Source organism: Prosopis cineraria, unplaced genomic scaffold (genome assembly GCF_029017545.1).
Source record: "Prosopis cineraria cultivar Desert tree isolate PC_DT_omini unplaced genomic scaffold, ASM2901754v1 PC7, whole genome shotgun sequence".
Lineage (NCBI taxonomy): Eukaryota > Viridiplantae > Streptophyta > Magnoliopsida > Fabales > Fabaceae > Prosopis > Prosopis cineraria.
In genome coordinates this window covers 31,897,049-31,914,780 of record NW_026555338.1, presented here as the reverse complement: position 1 = coordinate 31,914,780, position 17,732 = coordinate 31,897,049, and the positions used below count along the sequence as shown (strand labels likewise).

Here is a 17,732-nt window from a genome sequence, read left to right as displayed (position 1 = left end):
AAACAAGATGAAGTGGGGCTCACAGTTCAAATAATGGGAATGGAAAAAGAGAGAGCGAATTACCATGTGAAGTGGATGAGCATTTGGAGGTGGGAATTTGTTTGAGCCAATCCTCATCTGGGAAGTGAGGGGCCTCTCAGCCCACAAACGCCTTGTGTGTTTCACAGCTCCCTTCCTTCGTTATCACTCTAATCTCTAAATACAAAGCAAATACAAAAATTTGAAAACAAAATTCATAGAGAGAGGACAGAGACAGAGTCACGGAGGCTGCTTATTTCTCCTCCTCTCTCTCTCTCTCTCACGTATGGATTCTCGATTTTCTGAAGAATAATTTAAATTTTCATTCCTATGGTGGAGGATGCATGTAGGTCGGATAACGAGTGCTACTATACTGTGCTTATGATTGATAATTGTGATACGTACAAAAAGTCCACATGATCTCTTCCCACAAAAGAGGAAATAACATCTATGATTTTTTATGGTAAATATGGCTAATCACAAGCTCACTTCACGCTTTTTTTTTTTTCAAAAAAAAATCCACGTTTTCTTTGTATTTGAAACAAATAGTCCTATCCATAATTTGATATAGGTTTTCTTATGTATAATTTAGTTATTTTGTTAAAAAAATTTAAAATTTTATAATATCTATACTCGTATTATTAATTTTTTGGAGGAAGTATACTCGTATTATTCTTAAACTTGATATAGTGTACTATTTTTTAAAGTAACATCAATATTTCCCTTGAAAAAACAATCTAATACGATGGGTATATAAATTCACAACTACGCATTATCAATAACACGTAATTAGAATTTTTTTTTTTATGTTTCCTATGGAAACCAGAGAATTCATGAAAACATGCAATCGTTGGGCCATAAAAAATAAAAATAAAAAGCACAAAATGATTCTGGGCGAAAAGAAGGAGCTAAAATTACAGAGAAAGTGTACAACTTTAAATAATTTCGTGTTTTAAGCAAGAACCAATAACATGTAGGATAAGAATAGGGAAATATTTCAGTAATCGACCCTTAATCGAATATAATGGAGAAAACACCTCATAATTTCTGAAATTTCACTGCAGGGATTGGGTACTGAAGTGAAATTAAACTTATGACGGAAATGACAAAATTACCCTCATTTAAATGAATAATATATTATAGATAAAATGACTTATTCGTTCCCATATTATATTTATTCATTTACTTGTGGAATATTGTTTATTTCTCAACTTCACTTATTTTATTTTCTACTTTCATTTGATTTTGTTCCAAGAGCCATAAACAAGTGAAGTAAGAAAATGAATAATATTCTGTAAATAATAAACAACATATAGTATATGAACAAACAATTTGTTTTATCATGAAACCATTATTTAGAATGAAATCAAGTGAAACTATGACTATAAACAAGTGACGCTAGATAATTAACAATATTTCGTAAGTAAATGAATAACATACAATATGGGAATGAACAAGTTATCTTATTTACCGTATGTTGTTTATGTAAATAAAAGTAATTTTATCATTTCCATCACAAATTTAATTTCACTTTAATATCCGATCCTTGTGAAATTTCAAAAAATTTGGACTCTCTTATTTAATATCTCAAGTCAATGATCCCCCACTGAAATTTCCCTAAGAATAGAGACAAGACGTTATAGGGAGGAGGTATTCAAGCCAATAGATAGAACGCATACCATGAAAATCCAATTAAAATTCACTGGTTAGCTATCTGTCTTTGTAATCTTCACAAGGATAATTAATTAAATATGACCTTCAATCATATAATTGAAGCATAAAAATTATAATTTCACTTCTTATTCGATAAATTTCGTTAAGATGAACTATAGCGTGACACCGTCTAAGAGCTCCGTATACTATATCTAAAAAACACCTGCATTCCAAATCCCTAATACCAACGCCTATGTATACGCCTTGATCGTATTGCACTGTCAAACATATACTATCTTTTTGATTTGTAAAGAAAAGTGGTGAAAAAGATAGGCACGTCTAATTTTATACTAAGCATAACGCCATTTAAAGAGATCTCTTTGGAAAAAAAAAAAAAAAACAGAGAGAGATCCATCAAGTGGGGCTTTGGATAGCCTGTCTCAAAATTATCCACGCTTATAAGAGAGGTAATAAGTTTTTTTTTTTTTTATATATGGGTAATAAGTATTTTCACTATCTATACAACTCATATTGGCCTATTGAACAAAAAGTAAACATTAATCTTTAATTAATTTACTTAAGGCTTTTTTTTCATTTTGGGGCAAGCATAATTTACTCAAGGCTTGAAAAGACCAATCTATGACATTCTATGGCTTTGCATATTTTAAGATTCATTGTATCATAATCCAATGTTTGGTAATGAAAAAAGTATTTAAAAAATAATAAATGTATCTATCTCATTTTTTAATGGATAATTAAATGTATTTTTTTTTCTTAAAAAATATCTGTTCATGTACTAAACATGCACTAAGTTTTTAACAACTGGTGAGTTAATATTTACTACCTCAAGTCTTATATATAAGTTTTTTTAATTGTTCAAAGTATCTCCAGCTAGCAGTCGTAAGACCAATCCTCAGAGAAATTTTAAATGTCATTTAAATGATTGTGCTATCTCAAATAATGTATTTTCACACCATTTTCGAGAATCAAACCCCTAATTATGCTTAAGGGCCCATATTGCTATTGTAACACCCTCAAATTTACAAACCGATTTTTTCACAATTTATTAATTCAATAAATCATTTTTTATTGAACCCTTATCATACCCTTATCATGGTAGAAAAATTTCTATCATGGTACATCCAAGACAATATACCACAAGTCTTAAAATATCTTAAAAAACAATTAGAACCATGAGGGACAAACAGGATCCTCATGGCATGATATTTAAATCAGGTCATGAATTAAGAGGGACGAACATAATCCTCTTGGTCAAATAAATACTTTTAATAAAAAGGATCAGAGTTTACATGCTTCACAAAAAAGATATGTCCTAAGTTGGCACAAGATACATTGTATAATTCAAAATAAGAGGCAACGTAAAAGATGGTGTTTCATACACCATAGTTACACCTCTGGTGCTTTCCTCGGCCGAACTCGCTCCTGTAAAAATATTAACCACGGGGAATGAGACTTAAAAGTCCTAGTAACCAGAAATTAATATGTAATGATGCATGCGGATGTAACTAATCATGCGATTGCTAAGTGGGCACACAAAACATTTAACCGAACAATACTTTCAAACAAACCGAACAAGTATTTAATTTGCATGACTGCATCTTATATCCTCCTTTCGCCATGCTCGGACGCCAAATCACCCGGCCAAAGGTGAGTTGGACCAAGCGACACGCCACTCATTGGGTCCAATGAGGGCTTACCACGTGGTAATAATTAACCGAACAGAAATTTCCATTAACACCATACATTAAAATACCCTGACAAGTCATGCATCATTCAAATATCCAAACAGAAATATATCCGAACAATAATATCTCATCATGATAAACAAAAAATAAATTTTTAACCCACTTGGCAATAATTTCAAACAAGTATATACAATATTTATTTTCAATAATTCATAATTTTTTTCAACAACAAAACAACACATAACCATTCACAAACACACCCATCACAATACATTAATAATGGTTACCTTGTGTCTTGAATAACAAGTTCCCCTTCACAACTCCTTTTTCACCACTATTTTTGTCAATATAATCTACATAATTATTTCACAATACTATATATTAATTTTATATTAAATAAATAACTCTAATTTAAAGAGTTAGAAAGTCTTAGATCTATAATCCATATTAACACTTTTAAGATTTATGCCTCATTTAACTTCCCAAATTCTTTCTAAAATTCTCGTACCTTAATAAACTATTTTTTTATCCTCAAATCACTTCTAGTATCATAATTTCATCCTTCTATGTTCTAAAAATTCATTCAAAAATAAATTAAAAATTTTAGAATTATCCTGAAGCTTCAAATCACCTTTCTATAACCTCAAAAATACCTATTCATATTTAAATAAATATTTAATAATCATAGGTTTATCCCTACATCTTAGATTTCACATAAATTCAACCATATAGATCTAGATTTTAACTCAAAAATTCTTAAACATGAGTTTCAACCTCAAAAAAATATTTTTAATATTTATTATATCCCTAAGAGTTTTAACCTATATTTTTAATCCATCATATCATCAGATTAACTATCCTATAGAAAAATTCTAATCAAAATATTTACTCTATCCTACAAAATAATCATATCACTAGGAAGCTAATATTATTTAGAAAAAATATAAAATTAATTTTGTAATTATTAATAAATTTTTAAATGCTAATCTAAACAGAAAAATTAGAACATACCTGAAAAAAAAGAAAATAATCCCCCCTTGCGAGAAAACGCCGAGCAACATGAGAGGAAGAGAGAAAAATAATATAAAAATGAGATTGTGAGTCCAAAATTATATATAAGAAAAATTATAGGTCTGAATTTAATTATTCAAACCTTTGGGCCATAAGTTGCAATTTTCTCTAAATTACATTTTAGCCTCTCATGCTTCCTAATGCACACACCCCCTCCTTTTATACATGAAGGCACCTTATCTCTTCCCTCATCTAACTAATGTGGGACTTAGAAACAACAACCTTCCACCTTTTTTTTTATTCCTTCCACTTTCTCTTTTTTTTAACACACACATAAAAAAATTATTTATGTATTATATCTTAACTAAATATTACTTATGTGGTTTTAAATTTAAATTTTTAAATTCATAATTAAAACTATAATATTATTTCTAAATAACCTCAAATAATATAAATTCCTATTATTATCATTTTTTTAAAACCTAAATTTCATAATTTCTTTATTATATAAAAATCAGGATGTTATAGCTATTATGTGTTACATTCATTTGGTATATATAAGTTATTTTTAATTACATAATCAAAATCAATGAAAAATAGTTAAACCATTAATGTTGTCTAAAAAAGAAAAAAAAATCTCTAATTTACCCTTATTAAAACAACATTTTTATATTTTCTTTTTCATATGTAACATCTTACTTTATTAGAATACTTTGAAGAAGTAAAATGAGAGAAGAAAAATTTAACAATCCATCATTTCATACAAAGTTATTTATTAAAAAATATTAATTTTTTAAAGGAAGTAATTTATAATCCCTTCATTTAAAAATGTAAGGCATTTTTAATCAAATCCCACCCACAATAAAGTAATTAGCTACTTTTAAACTAATTATATATTTCATATTTACCTCTATTAAATATCCTACAATAAACATAAAGTCATTATCAATGGGGGTATTTTTTTTAAAGAAAGATAATAATTATACGTCAACAGACTAAAAATACCTTATATTTTTTAACATTAAATTCTTCAAAAAATATCTTATATTTTTAAATGAAGAAAATATATAAGATGGGATGGAGCATCCGTTAATAATTGGAGTGTCAATGTTTCTTAGTCCTAGGTGAAGAAATATTTTATCAACTATATTCTCATACACTTCTAAATATACTGATAAATCACAGTCATCAATATTTTCATAATATTCATTCAGCTGTAATTCCAAGTTTCCAACAACATTCAGGGAAGCTATCTTACTATTCTAGTCTCACATTACAAATGGTGGGTTATATATTATAAAAATATAATATTTGATCATTATAATTTAATCAAATTTTGTTTTTAACTCTTGCAGCTTTTTCAATGTTTTTAGTCTTTATAATTTTAAAAAATATTGGGTAACCTTTATTTTTTAAACCCTTATAATTTTTATTTTTTAATAATTTTAGTCTTTATAGGAATTAAAAATATTGAAAAAAATTACAGTGATTAAAAACAAAACTCGATAAAAGTATAAGGATCAAAGATTATGTGTTTTTATTTACAATGAATTATGCCACTCCCCAGCCTAAAAATTAAAAATCCGACAGGTCATTAGACTGAAAAATGGTCCAAATTTTGGTGAAGATGGAATCCAAAATTAAATATCATTTCCGAATTTAATAGTTGCGCTAATTACTTTAACCCCCGATCCATAAAATCCATAAAATCCATTTTGAATAGAAATGAATACAAATAGGACTCCCTTGCATCCTTCTTTGAAGCTAATAAATCTTAGAGAAATAATAATATGTAAGGATATGCATGCCATGCATTAGCTTAGCTTGAATTAATTATTTTTTCAAACTAAGTTATTCTCTATTAGAAAACATACAACTAAACAATGGTTATATCTAATATGAGGTAAATAATATTATTTATGACTTATATGTAATGTAAATTATTATATTCTTTTGCATAAAAAAACATAAATCATTATTGATATTATATTATATAAAATTTATGAAATACTCCTTCTGTCTCAAATTATAAGACACTTTGAAAGAAGATTGAGCGTCTCAAAATATAAGACACTTTAATAAAAATAAAGTTTCATTAATAAAGCTTTTTCATTATTACCCTTCCCATATATGATCTCTCTCTTCAATATTTTTTTATCAATAGAGTATTAAATGAAAGACATTTTTAAAAATTTATATTCTTGTCTTGAAAAAATAAGATTGTAAAGTATATTTAATGAGCTTTATTGGTACATAAGATTTTGTCTAAAAGTGTCTTATAATTTGAGACAAATGAGTATTACTCTCCATGAAAACATTTTTTAAGAGATTAAATGTTAAAAGACATATGGTATTTTTAGTATTTTAAGGTATAATTAATGTATTTTTTTTAAAGTGATCATAATAAGTAAATCATTTTATATTTACTCCTCTCTGGTTTTATTCATAAACCACTTCTAATGTGTTTCATTAAAACTAAGAAAAATATAAAATTTCATTAATTATATTTTAAAATTTAATAAATTTCTGCCTCTATCCCCTAATAAAGAAAAAACTATTTTTAATAATTTTTTCTAACATCTAATAAGGACAGAAAGGTAGAGATGAACATAAAAAATAATAAAGTAACTTATAAATATGATCAAAGTTAATCTTTTCTCTTTGCCCTATAAATTGAACTAGATGAGTATTTTAAAGTAAAATGCTCTATTAAATAAGGATGAATATGAAAAGATCATGTTAATTGTATTAATTATTTTATTGAAGGTGAGGTTTGATTAAATTTTTTTTACATTTTCTAAACAAAAGGAGAGAGTCTATTATTCATGAATTATAAACTATGTGTTGAACAAAAAGAGATTTTCTTTGTCCGTATAGGATTTCTCCTTCCCATGATCACATCAATCATTTATAAAGCTATTATTTTTAAAATAAACGTTTATTTTTGCTTTTGAAATGTTTGGATAAAAACATCTAGCAGTTTAAAGTCTTCATTATAGTGATATTGCACTTCAAGTAATTAAAATGAAGCAATTTTATCATTGATGTTAAATTTTCACAAACCCTGTTAATCAATGTCAGCGGGATCAACTTCTTGAAGCACGTGGCAATTACTTGGCTTGATAAATGCTGATATGGTCAATATGATGTGCCTACATCACAAAATTTGAGATGCATGAGGTTCTTGCATTGAAGCACTAGTGCACAAGGGAACACCTTTTTCGGTTAAGTTATTGACAAGTCCAACATCCGTATTTGAGCGCTCCTTCTTGTTGGTAAGCCAAGAATGCAAATTAAATTAATTGCCATAAGAAGTTTCATAAAGATTTGACTCCGATGAAGCATTGCATCAAAAAATCTTCAAACTAAGAGCAAGCACATAACATCAGTGACTCTGCACCTACATCATTTCATGGAAAAGTTTTATGTCTTTGCCCTATGAAATAAATCCACAACATCTTCCGGGTTTGCTTCCAAAAATTGTTGATTTTGATGAACCTAGGGCTTCCTTCAAGATTTCAGCCTTGAACTAGCAAGAATCATTAAGTTTCAAAACATCTTATGCTTCCATTAATGGTGGCTATTGGAAAAATAAAAAAAAGGGTTGTTTTCCTGCTTTGAAATGGTAATGGGGTGTGAGTTTCCGATTTCTTGTGGCTTTGCTTTGAGATGTTCATTGTTGGTTTTTCAATCTTTTTTTTTTAGGTTACAGAATCCCTTCGATTAATTATATCTTGGTTGAAATTTTTGGATTTATGGTTTTTAATTGTTGTTCTAGTGTATATAAATGTAATGGATTCATGAATTTGGCCTTATGTAAAAGTAGATGATGCAAATAAAAGAGGAAGTTTGGTTTGGTTTAAAGAAAGATGGATGGAAGGAGTTGGGAACAATTGGAAGGAGGCTTGCCGCTTATATGAAAAGGAGAGAGGAGGATGGAAGAAAGAGAGAAGGAATAGAATCAGATGCACCTGGGATATTGGCTAAAAATTAGTCAAATAACAATTAATGTTATGCAAGTTAACCCGCAGGACAAAATTGCTACATTAAAGGACAATATTACTAAGATAAGAATTTTAGATCTCTTATTATAATATTTTAAAATAAAAATGAACTTTTATCTTTCTACTCATGAACTTTATGCAAGGTTAAGTGAACTACCTTGCTCTCATAAAGTTAATTATAAAAGGGAGAATGGTAAGTAAAAATTTTATAAAAATATTAATATTAATTTAAAAACTTTAATATTAAAATATAATAAAAAGAGTATTAAAATTTGAGAATGTTAATATTAAAAAAATTTAATTTAATATTAATATTGTTATAAAGTTTTTATTTATCATCCTCCAATAAATGATAAGATTCATTTGAAGTTTGGCCCAAAAAAATTTTGAAGACTCGAAGTAACACATCTTTATGTCTGTTGTTGGTTATATTGAGGGGTTGGGTCATCTTCAATTTTCGCTGCATTCTCTAATCGGCTCTTATACTTTTATGACCGCCTGGCCATTTCCGCTGGCAAATTTCTAGATAGGGGCGGCAAAGGTACAGCAATTTGAGTATCGTAGCGCGTGGCATGGAGGATCTCTTTCTGTTTGTTGGTGACCCAGTTCCGTCAGAACGGTAACGGCAAACTGTTACTGTCCGCCAACTGTTTGTGGAATTGCTTCAAAGAAAAATGGAATTGGAAAACCATGAGAGAAAGGAGATCCCTTTTCATTCGTAGTAAAGCAATATCATGGCGCTTTATCACGGATCATTGTCGGCCCATGGACATAAAACTTGTTTTCTGAGGCCTGCAAGATTACTCCCGAGATTTCGTTCCTTATCGGCAACTTTGTCTATTACTAATACGGCATCGCACGTCTCCTTAGAAAAGTGGGGGCACAAGTGGAAGAGACAGTTTGTTAGGACCTGCTCGACCAGTGACTTCGTTATTGCTCATGCTGAAAAATACGGCAATAAGCAGGTCGTCAGTCTCAGTCCCCGCCTTTATGACTATGTCCTGAAGAGCGTTCGAGAACCAGAGGTGGCGAACTATCCAATTCACTTCACGGAAACCACCCCCCCCAAAAAAAAAAAAAAAAGCTTTCATATTGGAATTTCACTTTATCAATCCTTGGTGATGTTGTAATTGGTGGCATTTCAGATTTTGAGACAACTGCGTGAGGAGACAGCCTCTATGCGTGGGAGCCAGATGCAGGTACACCTCGTCAATTTAGTCTTCCCCTGATCAACTTTGCACGTTATGGTTCATGAATATCAAGGAGCAATTCAGCTTACAAGCTTAAAATATTACCACTATTCAAACAAGCTTTCTTGTTCCTTTGTGCTTCAGTAGCTCAGTTTAATATTGATTCAGGCCACCGGAGTGGAACAGTATAGTTCTCTTTTGGGTCTATATCTATACATTATAGTTTCTGTTAACTAGTTGAAATGTAACTAGCTGCTTATCTTTCAGTTATATAGGAGGATTGAACTTGAACCACTGCACTTAATCCACAACATTTTTTCAGTAATCAATGTTTTGATCTCTTCAATCAGACGATTATATGACAGTTATAATTATAAATATATCACTACTTAAATCAAGCTATAACTGGTAGTTTTCAGTAACTGGGCATGGAACTGCGGTGTATAGGCATATGCGTTCTTTAATTTCTATGGACTTTATACTACTATTAGTGAAGTAATGTCTTTTTAGTGTCAAGCATGTGATTGTGAAATTTTACAGCGAATACAAAGGAACTGAGTTGATTAGAAAGTACACGCATAATCTTTCTGTCCATCACCTTTGTATTTTATATCTCCCAAAGGAACATTACTTCCCTACCATGTGGTAAATTTTGATGATGCGATGTCTTTTTAATAGGTGTCTCCAGATCAGGCACAACTGCTTGCAATGCTTGTGCAAATTCTTGGAGCAGAACGTTGCATTGAAGTCGGCGTTTATACTGTATGTCCTTCATCCACCCCCAGTTTATGCTGGCTTTCTTAAGATTAAACAGTTCACATTCCCCTATTTTTATCTCATGCTATACATCGTTTAGAACTGGTTCTTCGAGAAATTTTAAGACCTTTTTTTTAAATGGTTTAATTATGAATTTTAAGTTGATGACCCTTTTTTCAAGGACACTGCTATTCACTTGATGAGCATGTTATCTTGCTGTAGTTTTTTCTGCTCTACCCATGGCAATAGTTCAGGTAGAGCTTCTTTGTATGTATGAATGAAGCATCCTATCCTTACTTTTTCCCCAGGGATATTCATCTTTGGCCATAGCCTTGGTCCTACCAGAATCTGGTTGTTTAGTTGCTTGTGAAAGAGATGCCAAATCTCTTGAGGTTGCCAAGAAATATTACCAGCTAGCTGGTGTTTCGCATAAGGTAATATATACTTCTGGTTTTATTTTGAAGAAAGATGATGAATTACTTTTTTTTCACTTTGGAATATGTAAACTCCATTTTTTTTTCAATTATGTTTTTCTTTTACCTTCTGAAGTTTCTAGTAGAATCCTGACAGATTTTATTTTCATTAGATGGATGTAAAATTTGGACTTGCTGCAGATACCCTACAGTCTTTAATTTTAGATGGTGAAGCTGGCAGGTATAGGGATCCTCGGAATCATTATAATTTGTTTTTTCATGCTATTTGGTACGCAATACTGGTTGAGTTCCTATGCATGAGTTGTTTTCTCAACACAGAGCTTTTGTGGCCTACTGATCAAAGCTGTGTAATGTGAACTTTGTCGAACATAAAATCAGTAAATTGGAATTTAAGAAATGTTGCTTCTTTGTGCAGCTATGATTTTGCATTTATTGATGCTGATAAAAGGATGACTCAGAAATACTTTGAACTACTGCTGCAGCTGGTAACAACTAGCCACTTGATTGTAACATTAATCTTAAGCTTCCTATGTGGTTTCCTGTGAATTGTTCAAAGTATATTGTTAGCAACTTCTTATTGCAGGTGAGAGTCGGAGGCCTTGTTGTAATTGACAATGTTCTTTGGCACGGCAAGGTTGCTGACCCACTGGTGAGTATATTATTTAGTATTTAACTTTGCATGAGAATGAAACCTGACCCTTAATGCTCTACTGTGCAGGTAAATGACCCTAAAACCATCAGCATTAGAAACTTTAATCAAAAGTTAGTCGAAGACAAGCGCGTAAGCATCAGTATGGTGGGTATACTGCCTTCCTATTTCTCACACAATTTTGAAGAGACCCTATAATGGAGATTTATAATGGTATACCACTTTTGGATCCTAGGTGCCAATTGGAGATGGAATGACAATCTGCCGAAAAAGATGACCTGAAACCATGCATGAGATGATTTAGTGACAAATTTATATCGAGCTTCTCGGTAACTCTTCGCAATTGAACATGCTTTGTACTGTTACTTTTGACATATAAAATGGTAAAACATATATCAACAACTTCATTGGAAAATTATTATGCATCAAACAAGTTGAGTATTGATTAACTGCTCTATCAAAGATAGGCAGACCCAGCTAATTATAAAGCAGCACATAATCATACGAGTCACACATAAGTATATCTTTACGACTGGAATTTGTAGACCGAATTTATCCGATAATCTCTCCATAAAAAATGCATCTTTTCTGGAAATGTAAATGAGACATAAAATCTCTTAAATTGTGCCTTTTGATCCTCGGTTCACAATATTACTTTCAGCATGCGTTGCACAGTTCAGAACAGGCAGCTTGAAATTTACGCGGTTCCTGCCAACAAGGTAGGGTGTTCTTCTTTTCATTCTTCACCATGTTGTCTGCCATACTGTTTAATGAGTCTTTGCACATCTGGGTTGGTTTGAAGCATTTTGGAAAAGCCATGATCTTGCACATGAGCTATGAGCATAGTGACTATACACGATATTACCACCCCAAATGGTGTAGTGTGGTGACATTTCCTGCTCTGGCATGCCTTGTTCATCCAGCTTTATCATCTCTTAATGATAGGTTGGATATATATTATACATAAAAATCAAGAATGGATGTTCTGAATGGCTTGTATGTATGAGTTATGACTAGCTTGAGAAGATATCAGATGACCTATTGGACATTTTCCAAGCGACTTCTCATTGATTCAAAATCGGAGGAGTTATTTAACGCATGCTTTCGGCTAAAGGTTAACAAGGGATCAATAAAGACGTGAAGAGCCAACAGAAAGAAAAAGGAAAACTGTGTACTCCCCTTCGGATCAATAAATCGGAGGAGTTATTTTTTAAAAGCTTTATTTGGTCTAATATGAATAACTTTATTTTATGCGCGTCACCAAAAAGCGCAACATATTAACGAAGTACGAACATTTTGTGTGTGGAAGATATGCTTTAATAAAAATAAAGAAAAATATAGTCAATTAATTAATGATTAATGATTTTATGAATCGTGTGTGATTTTTTTATTTATATAAATCGTGTATAATATATTGAAATTGATTTCTCTATAATAACAAATGAATCCATTGTCAATCATGATAATATTTTTTGACGGAATATAATTTTTTAACATTATAAGAACAACTCAATAGTCAATACATTCCCCCACTAAAAATTGCAAGATTATTCAACATGCATGAATTCGATGGGGAAAGCATGAACTCTAATTTTTTTTTAATTGTTTGTCTTGATTAATAGACCTTACTAGGGGGAAAGAGTTAAGGTTGACAATTTTGTAAGAATGAATCTGATGGAAAAAGAGAGAGAATTATAATTAAGTCTTACATTAAGAAATTATTAATTGTCAATACAATTTAATTCTATCATCAATAAATTTTATAATAATTAAATTTTTTATATGAGAGTTTAACATAATGTAAAGGAAAAAAAAAAAAAAACAGAGAGAAGCTAGTATTAAAGGTCAACAATAGCCAAATTTTCTCAGTGCTTCCACTTTCTGGAGGCCTTCCACCATATATTTACTTTTCTTCGGCGAAGTTTGAAGATGCAGCGGATTAGATTTGACAAGAGCGAACCAAAAGAACGCAAGAGTCACTGAAGCTGAAATAACTTGCTAAACATTTCACTTTCATCGTAGCATCAATGGCGGATCAGAGGAAGGATGGTCTTCTAACCTATAGTTACCTTCTCCTCTACATTGCTCTCTCCAGCGGCCAAATCTTCTTTAATAAGGTTCCCTTCAACACATTCTTCGACTCTATTAATTCGTATCTTTCTTGTGAAAATAAGTTGCATTCTTTGGCTCCTTCCACGGAAAACTATGGGAGATCTCGTATTTTTCGGTATTTTAATAATTTATTCTCATAAAAAATCCATGTAGTTTGGTTATTCCCCAATTGTTCTTCAGTTTTTTCAGTTACCCAATTGGTGGTTTATTTGAGAATTCTTCAAATAATTAGATGAGATAATAAGGGGCCAGTCTCTCGGCCATTAGTGAAGTAATTGCTTGGTTATGTTGATTATTGTCTTTTTCTGAGATGGAATGAATGAAAACGAATGGAGGCATACGTTTGCAGAGTTTGAAAACCCACGTTTCAGAATTTATTGTGGTCTGTCTCATTGCCATTGTTAGAATCTGGTGTTAATATTACCTTGCGTTAGCTTGTTCTTTGGATTTTGTTACTGGTCTTATTGCTTCAATTTCTTTTAGAATTCACTCTGAAAGCATTTGGCTTCATTCTTGTTCTATTTTTGCCCTTAATTTTTTATGTCTTCAACTTTTAGCTGTTTATCATTTGTCTTTATCATGGATGCTTGATTTGATAGAAGTTCTCAATGAATATATACTTAAAACCTCTGTTATGTTGCTGACACATTTTCTTTTCAAATTGTTGGTTGCAGTGGGTTTTGTCCTCTAAGGAAATAAATTTTCCTTATCCTCTGGCATTGACTCTACTTCATATGGTCTTCTCCTCTGTTCTGTGTTTTGTATTAACCAAAATTCTAAAGGTTTGTGATTACGCTTGGTGTAATTTTCAACCATTTACTTTTATGAAATTCAGAGCGTTAATATTTTTTTTACAGGTTATGAAGGTTGAGGAGGGAATGACTACTGAAATGTGAGTAAAGAAATAAATTTTCCGTGTAACATATCTGATTTATGGTATATTTATTATAGATATTATCACTTTCTCCCTATCTGGTGGTGACTGAATATATTGTGAATCTTCACTTGAAATTTTATTAGTGAGTTCATAAAACAATTACCGAATCAGAAAAATTTGGACAGCATTGATTGATTATTTATTTAAGAAAGGAAGTTTAGGAGAAGTGAAATAATTTTTTAGAACTCAGGGTAGCATTTGCATGCCCGTGGTTTATAGAAGTGAATTGTTTCCATGTTTTGTTGGGACATAGTCATGGGGGTGTGATAATTTAAAACTGTAAATATTATTCTTTCTGGAGTAAATAGTGACACACAACAATACCATTTAACGTGAAGTGAATAGTGACACTTTTTGTATGTTTGAATGGTTAAATCTGAATGTAGATTCTAGCCTTGTTTGATGAATGCTCTACTAGGTAACTTCTATACTTTGAAAGTTCGGCTGCCACCGTTTGATTGGACAACTGAAAATACGTGCTCCTTATCAATTCTGTGCTCATCCGTTTATTATTTATCTTGCTTTAGTACTATGGATTTCCTTATTTAGGTACTTTCATCTTTTGTCAAATTCTTTTTTTTTTTTATGAATTTTCTCGCTGAATGGCTTGTGATTATATTTATGGATCAAGATTATTGATATTGAGGCTATTTAGTTAACATGAAAGTTTTTTACTTATTATCCCACCAAGTGGGATAAGGTTTGTTGTTGTTGTTGTTGAAGTTGCCAGCAAACTTTAATTAGATCTTAATTATTTCAGATATGTTACGTCAGTTGTGCCAATTGGGGCTATGTTTGCGATGACTCTCTGGCTGGGAAATACTGCCTATCTGTATATTTCGGTATCATTTGCCCAAATGTTGAAGGCAATCAGTAAGTTGGTGATGATTCCGTTGCTCATCCACAATAGCTACATATTTTGAGGCAATTATGATATATTTTGATGGAAAGTATGATCGGTATTTTCTGTAGAGTACATGGTTGTTGATTATTGCATCTGATTATTATTCCTTCGGTGTGGAAATTAACTGTATAATCACCATCTCTATCTTTCATGACAGTGCCTGTAGCTGTTTTTGTCCTTGGAGTAGCTGTAGGACTTGAGGTGATGAGCTGCAGAATGCTTGTAATCATGTCAGTGATTAGTTTTGGTGTTTTAGTGGCTTCTTATGGAGAGATAAATATAAACTGGGTTGGAGTAATTTACCAAATGGGTGGTGTTGTTGGTGAAGCTCTAAGACTTATCTTCATGGAAATTTTCGTGAAGAGAAAGGGTCTGAAGTTGAATCCCATCTCTGTTATGTATTACGTTAGTCCTTGCAGGTACATGTTACACTTAAAAATTGTTATTTTGGTAATAGTTCTGTGCTTATAATTTTAACTGTTAAAAACTGATTTTTTTTTTCAATTGAATATGCAGAAAACTAATACCTTTGAAAATAATTTTGGGTTATACTGCAGTGCACTTTGCCTATTCATTCCATGGGTTTTTTTAGAGAAAACGAAGATGGAAGAACATGGATCATGGAACTTCCCACCTACCGTGCTAATCCTCAACTGTCTTTGTACTTTTGCTCTTAATTTATCAGTTTTCCTTGTGATTACACACACAAGTGCTTTGACCATTCGTGTTGCTGGAGTTGTCAAGGATTGGGTGGTGGTCTTACTCTCTGCTGTTCTGTTTGCTGATACAAAATTGACTATCATAAATTTGTTTGGCTATGCAATTGGTAAGCATTTGATGCGAATGCATAGTAAAGGATGTGATCAACTTCAAAGTTAAATGATGCAAATATTTATTGAGAAATAGAAATTCAAGGCTGGGAGATGAAGCAGTTTCAAACCTTTATAACTGCAAAACAAGTGAAAGTAAAAGCACTTGTGATCATTACTGAAATATTTTCCATGCAGCCATTGTAGGAGTTGCAGCGTATAACAATCACAAGTTAAAAAAGGAAGCTACGCGAGATACTTCAAATGATACTGAACTTGCTGAATCTTCTCCTGGGCAGAATCTTCGGTTTTCAAACAAGTAAATATGTACTTATTCTCAAGGTTGGTAGTATGTATTGCACTTGAAAATATCCCTTTTCTCCCTACAATTTCCCTCCTTAGGCCCTGTTTGGTTTGTCCAAAGGAATAATGAGATTCTCATGCCAACTTTTTGCAATGTCCATTTACGTTATAATCTATATTCAATAATCTCTATTTTCTTTTTATTGTTTTTTGTAAAACATAGACATAATATCATATCATAATTTATGTTCAAAATCACTCCCCCCCCCCCCCAACCAATTTGATCTCATTTTATTCTCAGTACCAAACAAGCGCTGAAGAGAAGTTTTGTTTCCCTCTATTTCAGTGTCCATTCTCGTTACTGATACACATAGATGATGAAGACAGTTCTCTCCTGTCATCACTAGAGGGCATTGTATTTTCATCTGTTGACTTTTGTCTAAGCAGGCATGGATACGGATTTCTGCCTTTTAGTCTGTTGTTACTGATTCTAGACAGGGAAAAGTAACATGCAGGTCAAATGTAATGTATGAAGATTACAGTTAGTGGCTCAACATGAGAAAAAAGGTGCTTAGCAAATGGTATTTCACTCTTCAGGAGATTGAAAATGATTGTCCAGGAGCTGATAACTAGGGCAATTTTTTGTTTTTTGGGTAGAGCTGCAGATAAAATACCTGTTTTATCTTGTACAATCTGGTTTCTTCAAAACATTTTTTGTCTTGTTGATTCAGATAATTTCTAGTTCATTAAACAGGTCCTTCGTGTAGTTTGTGTGCAGTTGATTGCATTAAGCAGCGTCAATTCAATATTTGCTTCTTTTGAATCTACACCCAAGTTCTTTACATTACAAATATAAATCCATTTATTGCATTTGGAAAAAAAAAAAAAAAAATGAAAGCAAAACTGAGATGCAAATTTTATATGTAATAATTATACTTTTTTTATATTATTTTCTTAATGCACGAGTATATAAATAGAAAAAGGTTATTTTTATTTGATCTCACAAACTTATCCTTTGTTTGGATAAGTTTTATTTTTGGCGGGGATGTCGGAAACAGATGATTTTCATTTTAACTGTCTTGGTAGTTTTTACCGTTACGGCCACCCCCCCCCCCCTTTGTAAAAAAAAACCACTCCTTTTCTGTTTCACTAAATTTGTGTCTCTTCAAATGATAAATCTCAGGAGTATTAACTATTACATTGTGATTTAATGGCGTTGAGAGAAGTCACAATGTCATGATTAATA

General features: G+C 31.4%; 2 protein-coding genes across 4 annotated transcripts; both read left to right on the top strand.

Moving 5' to 3' along the window:
• The first annotated feature begins 8,809 nt into the window (after window positions 1–8,809).
• On the top strand, window positions 8,810–12,715 carry LOC129316344 (uncharacterized). Of its 2 annotated transcripts, XR_008594777.1 has the most exons (10): window positions 8,810–9,417; window positions 9,538–9,591; window positions 10,261–10,344; window positions 10,647–10,772; window positions 10,925–10,992; window positions 11,188–11,257; window positions 11,356–11,421; window positions 11,491–11,568; window positions 11,657–11,750; window positions 12,083–12,715. XR_008594777.1 is itself a non-coding variant. In XM_054960713.1 (9 exons), the coding sequence occupies exons 1-9, from the start codon at window positions 9,127–9,129 to the stop codon at window positions 11,696–11,698; spliced, it is 879 nt and encodes a 292-aa protein (XP_054816688.1). In that variant the 5' UTR covers window positions 8,811–9,126; the 3' UTR covers window positions 11,699–11,839. The 2 variants fall into 2 exon arrangements, 1 of the variants encoding a protein (XP_054816688.1); XM_054960713.1 differs by lacking the exon at window positions 12,083–12,715 and having other exon boundaries at window positions 8,811–9,417; window positions 11,657–11,839.
• Window positions 12,716–13,130: 415 nt separating this feature from the next.
• On the top strand, window positions 13,131–17,309 carry LOC129316343 (probable sugar phosphate/phosphate translocator At3g14410). 2 transcript variants are annotated; one of them, XM_054960711.1, is made up of 8 exons: window positions 13,131–13,538; window positions 14,208–14,315; window positions 14,391–14,425; window positions 15,231–15,343; window positions 15,532–15,793; window positions 15,932–16,200; window positions 16,382–16,502; window positions 16,833–17,309. In XM_054960711.1, the coding sequence occupies exons 1-8, from the start codon at window positions 13,449–13,451 to the stop codon at window positions 16,849–16,851; spliced, it is 1,017 nt and encodes a 338-aa protein (XP_054816686.1). In that variant the 5' UTR covers window positions 13,131–13,448; the 3' UTR covers window positions 16,852–17,309. The 2 variants fall into 2 exon arrangements, with proteins under 2 accessions (XP_054816686.1, XP_054816687.1); XM_054960712.1 differs by having other exon boundaries at window positions 13,142–13,538; window positions 16,382–16,525.
• Window positions 17,310–17,732: the final 423 nt, after the last annotated feature.

Coding starts and splice junctions, on each gene's coding strand:
- LOC129316344 (XM_054960713.1), top strand. CDS start 9,127: ATGGCGCTTTATCACGGATCATTGTCGGCCCATGGACATAAAACTTGT. Junction 9,592..10,260: donor TGCGTGGGAGCCAGATGCAG/GTACACCTCGTC, acceptor TCTTTTTAATAG/GTGTCTCCAGATCAGGCACA. Junction 10,993..11,187: donor TTAGATGGTGAAGCTGGCAG/GTATAGGGATCC, acceptor TTCTTTGTGCAG/CTATGATTTTGCATTTATTG.
- LOC129316343 (XM_054960711.1), top strand. CDS start 13,449: ATGGCGGATCAGAGGAAGGATGGTCTTCTAACCTATAGTTACCTTCTC. Junction 13,539..14,207: donor GCCAAATCTTCTTTAATAAG/GTTCCCTTCAAC, acceptor TGTTGGTTGCAG/TGGGTTTTGTCCTCTAAGGA. Junction 14,426..15,230: donor GAGGGAATGACTACTGAAAT/GTGAGTAAAGAA, acceptor TAATTATTTCAG/ATATGTTACGTCAGTTGTGC.